This window comes from Siphateles boraxobius, unplaced genomic scaffold (genome assembly GCF_051911475.1).
Source record: "Siphateles boraxobius isolate OS27281-9 unplaced genomic scaffold, OSU_SipBor_1 130, whole genome shotgun sequence".
Lineage (NCBI taxonomy): Eukaryota > Metazoa > Chordata > Actinopteri > Cypriniformes > Leuciscidae > Siphateles > Siphateles boraxobius.
In genome coordinates this window covers 36394551-36400452 of record NW_027508734.1, presented here as the reverse complement: position 1 = coordinate 36400452, position 5902 = coordinate 36394551, and the positions used below count along the sequence as shown (strand labels likewise).

Below are 5902 nucleotides of genomic sequence, written 5' to 3'. Positions count from 1 at the left end.
TGCCACAATATCTAAAATAATCTTGGGCAAAAATAATTATAAACAAAAACAAAGTCTGTTATTTTTTGTTTATTTATTTTTAGATGAAGTCTAACATTTGTTCAATCTGTCATTTTTTTAGAACATTTCTAATAACATGACATTTCCCCCCCATATTCCCCATATAAATGTTAAATGTCTTTCATTAACTGTGACCAAGCGGTTTGGGAAATGGATGAATTGATGGATGGATAGATGTCTTGCATTGACTGACTTAACCTCTGTGAAAACACACACCCCCATACACACACACACACACACACCTTTTGTTCTCTGTAATTTCTACTCTGTCCAACAGGTGGACCTATTGGGGCCATGCTGGTTGTTTCGACAATTGTATGTTGAGGTGATGCTCCGATCGATATCAAATTAAAAGTGTAATGACATAGCAGTGGAGCAAAGAGCGGAAGTGATGTCACTTTCACTTTCTCAATCTAGTAACGTCAACAGAAGAAACGGAGGTAATGTTAATACCAAAAGTTTTATGAAAGCTGTAGTAATATAGTTTACAAAACGTAGTTAAATTATTGTCAAAAGCAGATGTAGGCCATGAAAATGTACATATTTTTATGTAACTTGTTTAGCTTTAACATTCTTTACTTTTTTATCACAACTACTATGACAGTTGCAGTTACAGACTATTTGTTTTAGAAACCGTTTATGTGACGCGCAGTGTTAAATCAACTTACATTTGAGAATAGACACTTCTTTGATTCATGTTTCTCCTCCCCAGGCTGTGTTTTTGAACACAACACAATGAACCGTCAAATAGACGATGTAATGGGGCTCTGCTGTAAAATATCAGATAACAGGAAGATTAAAGCAGCAGTACAGAACTCAGCCAAAGGAGCTGCTACCGCGGGCGGAGGGGCGCTTTTAGGGGGGCTACTCGGAGGGCCACCCGGTATATTTATTGGTATGTATTGGCTTGTGTGTTTGATTTCTTGTCATCCACAAACTTTGACTTACTGCAGTTTTTAACCACAAGGTGGTGGTATGTAGCTATAAAAAATTGTTATCTGGTGCCAGCGTTACCTAACACAAAAAATAAAATTTAAACAAAACCTACTTAAATTTATTTTACTTTAGCCAGCCTACTTGTCAAGTCAATGTTTTCATTTTTTAAACAATCATTTTTATTTAGGCTAGTTTAACTTTTTGTAGGCTAGGCTACTAAAATAAAGCAATAAATAACCCCAGCTGTTCTAAATTCACTGTAAACCGCAGCTTCAACTGGCTTGCTTTTATAAAACGGTTAGTCCATAAGATATTTATTTTAATATTTCCTCAATGGACATTTGTAATTTATGTTTTTGTAGAGTTATTTACAACATGGATCAAACTTGTTGTTTTTTACAACGTGGCTTGTAAAAGTGGCTTTTACAACTAATTTATAGCTAATAGTCTATAATTTTTATAATATAAATGTATAATTTCTAGTTTATAATAGCCTATTTATAACATAAAAAATGTAACAATTATATAAAATTTATTAAAAATATTAATCAATGATACTAAAATAACACTGTATGTTGATCTTTTTGTAACAATATAGGCTATATAAACACAATGTAGGCCTATTTGAAAAATTAATGAAGTTTGACTAAAGCATGGTGAAAAAGTTGGAATTACAAAACAAAAGATTACAGTAAACGTTTAGACCATTTAGTTAGACCAACTTCAAATTTGATCTTCTATTATCTTATGTAGGTGGTGCTCTGGGAGGTGCTGTGGGATGGTGGATGACTAATGACAAATTCCAGCCTCTTCATCAGATCATAATGGAGATGCCTCCTCAACAAAAGAATAAACTGTACTCTGAGGTCATGGCAGTACTGGGCAATCTGGATTGGGTTGACCTGGCTCAATTAATTTTTCTTGTAATGGGTAATTCCTCTCTGCAGATGCGAGTGCTTACTACTTTAATATCTTTTGCCACAAAAGAGCTTGGAGCCAAAGTGGAGTATAGACAAAAATAGTGGGTTAATGTTACCTGCTTAGTCTTAACCAAGTTTGACTACATTACATGAAGCTTTTTTCTGGTTTAGGTTTAGTTGTTGTTTCTGAAATCTGTGTTTTTACTTTTATTTTCCTTACAATAACAATTGTTGGATGTTAGCACATTGTTCTTTAATCCACTTTACCAGAGTAACAGTTTCACAGTAAACCTTAATGTTTAAAATACTCAAAGAAATTGAGAAATTTCCAAAATGTGAAATCAAAACCACTTGATGTACCATTTCAGTACAGTTAAAAGAGTAGTACATAATTTTGCTCACCCTTATGTTTTTGCAAATCTGTCTGACTTCCTTCTGTGGAACATAAAATAATATATTTTTGAAGAATGTTGGAACGCAAACAGTTTTGTTTACAATTGATTTGCATTGTATGGATTAAAAGAACGTAATATAAAATATCTTCTTTTGTATTCTGAAGAAGAAAAAATGTCATACAGGTTTGAAATTACATTAGAGTGAGTAAATGATGATGAGTTTTCATTCTTTGGTGAGCAATGTTTTAGTAGATTTAGATTTGCTATTAATATAAAAACATAGGTTAGAGAAATTTGTGAAGTTATGACCTGCATTAGAGTCAGCATTTTTGTTATCATTTATGCTAAAATCAATTTGTTTGCTATGTATTAGCATTAGGGAATTTGGATGAACTGAGCAGGGTTTACCTAAGAGAGCACTAATCATTATAACAGTGACTTAAAGGTGCAATGTGTAATATTTCTGAGGATCTATTGACAGAAATGCAACATAAGATCCATAACTATGTTTTCATGTATAATATATGTTGGCGTATAAAGATCTTGCATAATGAACCGTTATGTTTTTATTACCTTAGAATGAGGTATCTCCATATCTCCATTTATATCCATAACCGCGGGCACCCCCTTCTATGGAGGTCGACATATTGTCTCGTCATCTTTCTACCGTAGCCAACAGCGAACAAACATCGCTACAGAACGCATTTTGTCACTACCTTGAAAAGTAACAATAATAACAATAAGAAACAAGTAACAATAATATTCGCAATAACATATAGTTTTACTGAATAATTAAGTAAACATAATTTCTTAATTTATCCTTGTAAAGAAACCTCATTGCTGAACTGACTACTCTCTGCTGTCTCAGACGATGACATATTTTCCTGTCGGCCACCGTAGTAACTTTTGTTGGTTGCAATATCTAGATGCCGCTAAAAATCACACACTGCACCTTTAAATGACTCTTGTCTTTATTGATTCATTGATAACTATTTACACATAGCTATTTTCACAAAAATGATGAAATAGTTCAATGTTATTTTAAGGCTACACTGTGCAAAGTGTAGTGCATTATCACAAAGTCTTTTAAGATCTTTAATTTATTTTTCCATTTGTTATTACCTAACACATCTTATACACAACCAATCAAGTTATGGGCCAGCAAGATTTTGTAATTTTTTTTTAACTCTTAAAAAGTAAAAAAAATATAGTAATATATTTTTACATGATCCTTCAGAAATCATCCTAATAAGCTAATTTGCTGCTCAAGGACATTTATTCTTGTTTTCAATGTTAAAAAAAGTTATGCTGCTTAATTTTTTGTGTGGACAACATGATACTTTTCCAGGATTCATAGTTCAAAAGAAACAAAATCATAAACCGTAAATGGTTTAAATAGCACTGACACCAACCTTTGCATGGTAGAATATTAATGTACCTAATGAAGTAATTAACAGAAAATAAAAGAATGTAAACACACTGCATTTCATGTTTGGTTTTGTCATGTAGATTGATATCACAGGCCCTATCGTAGTTATTGAATATGTTTAATAGCCTAATATAAAATGTGCAGAAGGGTTTTGGGATTTGCACTTTGCAGACGGCCCCTTATTCGGATGTGTCTCTCAATCGGCTGTATTATATTATAAAGCTCGTTTTGAGGAAAACTGGATTGTGATTGTAAATAGGTTGTTTGTGTTTTAACAACGTTTAGCTCACGGATATCCGGGAACTTCGAATAGCCTATATGAATGTATCAACTTAACTGAACTCCTTGAGTAAATCACTGACTGCATTTCTTTATATTTGAGTCCAACCAAGTTCAAACAATATGAAACGCTCAATTAACGTACTCAGCACTGCCAGCGGTAGGCCTACATTAAACAGGAAGTGTCTGTCCAAGCTCACAACAGGTTTTGAGTGGGAACGCAAATATCTTTGCGAGGTAACGCAAAAGTTTTTGTGTGGGAACACAAAAAGATGGAACGCAAAAGTTTTGCGAGGGAACGCAAACTTTCTCGGGGAAACGCAAAAGATAAAAAAAAAAAAAAAAATCCACCACCTTTAGGGGCTCTACTATGCATGACGCAAGTGTTTTTTACTAGTTTTGGAACAGGAATCATTTTCATGTCCTTCGTCACGTTGTTTAAATAGCAAATGCTTGTGCGACTCCATGGGCATGCTGTTCTAAAAAAAAAAAGGTGTGTTCAGGTGCATTGTTGGTACGTTGCAATTTAGAGGCCACTGAATTTTGAGTCCATGACCAACAAAAACCTGGTCTAAAGTCAATGTAGCAGTGTTTTATTTATTTATCTATTTTTATTTAAAAGGCACATTAACTATGAGCCTAGGCGGGTGCACAACGCCCGTACTCTGTTTATTACACACACAGGGATGTACAGCAGTACACAAAAATGTCAAATATTAAAAATAAAAGCATTACAATGTAAAATATTATTATTGCGCACTTTAACCTCGCGCACGATCATCAGATCCGATTGCGCCGGAGACGTGTTCGGTCTTTCCGCTTGCAAATTCCATCATGTAAATAGCGAATCCGCCATGGCACCAGTGCAACTGGCTTTTAAAAGGAATGGGAGTTGGGAGATAAGACACTGTGTAAACGATTCATTGAAGTCCACTGGAGGCAAGTAGTAGTGAGAACCCAAATGCAATTTATTTCAAAACTTGATCAAACATAAAACAAAGGCATGGAACTCAAAACAAGAACATAAACTTACAGGAAATTACAGGAAACATTCAATACTCAACAAAGACACAGGGCAAACATGAGGGCTTATGGTGCGTTCACGTGCAATGGAAAATATGATATTTTCCACTTGTGAACTGGTATTTACCATTGTGTTGCGTTCAAGTGCTTTTGTTGTTGTAATGTGGTAAAAAGATGGAAATCCAGACCTGTTATTTAACTATTTTAGATTGCTTAAGTCATCTGCTACAGCAAGAAGATTTATCAAAACTCAAACAGTAAATAATATGCTGTATATTTTCTAGATCATGAATAGTACATATTTATACCATTAACGACTCTCGCGTTACTCTCCGCCATTTTGAAAAGGTCAAAGGTTATGTCATCTCGCAACTCGTGCATCAAAATATTCTACGAGCTGGCCAGTGGAAAATGCCACATGAGGGGGTGTTCATGTGCATTTTCCACGTCGGCTTTTGGTATTTACCATAATTACCATAGCACGTGAACGCACCATTAAATACATTTGGATTTGGTCAGGCCCTAATTGCACTTTAGACCATGCGCTTAGATCATTAAAGGGACATTGTGTAGGAATGTCTCCCATCTAGCGGTGAAATTGTATTTTGCATTCAAACGAATTGTGCTCTCCAGCGCCTCGCTTTTTCAAATGCATGTTGCATCTACGGTCGCTGTTATGTACCAAAAAGCTATGACAGGATGTCTTCTAATAGCACTTCGTCGAGTTTTCCTTCGGTTGAACAGGTTTGTTATTTCAAACAAACTGCAACTTGACACAACATACAAACGAATGTTACAGTATGAATAATAACAGTGCAATGCAGCCTTTTAAACTTGCCGGGGTAGTGACAAGCGCCTCT

The 5902-nt window shown here is 34.8% G+C and overlaps 1 protein-coding gene across 2 annotated transcripts; it reads left to right on the top strand.

Moving 5' to 3' along the window:
• Positions 1-306: 306 nt before the first annotated feature.
• LOC143737625 (protein C19orf12 homolog) lies at positions 307-3790 on the top strand. 2 transcript variants are annotated; one of them, XM_077229344.1, is made up of 3 exons: positions 307-518; positions 773-955; positions 1750-3790. In XM_077229344.1, the coding sequence occupies exons 1-3, from the start codon at positions 452-454 to the stop codon at positions 2016-2018; spliced, it is 519 nt and encodes a 172-aa protein (XP_077085459.1). In that variant the 5' UTR covers positions 307-451; the 3' UTR covers positions 2019-3790. The 2 variants fall into 2 exon arrangements, with proteins under 2 accessions (XP_077085459.1, XP_077085460.1); XM_077229345.1 differs by having other exon boundaries at positions 311-500.
• The last annotated feature ends 2112 nt before the right edge of the window (positions 3791-5902 follow it).

What these genes read in the sequence shown, in the direction of transcription:
- LOC143737625 (XM_077229344.1), top strand. Translation starts at nt 452, where the DNA reads ATGTCACTTTCACTTTCTCAATCTAGTAACGTCAACAGAAGAAACGGA. An exon ending in AGGTAATGTTAATACCAAAA is followed by an intron (nt 519 to 772) that starts GTTTTATGAAAG and finishes TCTCCTCCCCAG; the next exon opens with GCTGTGTTTTTGAACACAAC. An exon ending in GCCACCCGGTATATTTATTG is followed by an intron (nt 956 to 1,749) that starts GTATGTATTGGC and finishes TATCTTATGTAG; the next exon opens with GTGGTGCTCTGGGAGGTGCT.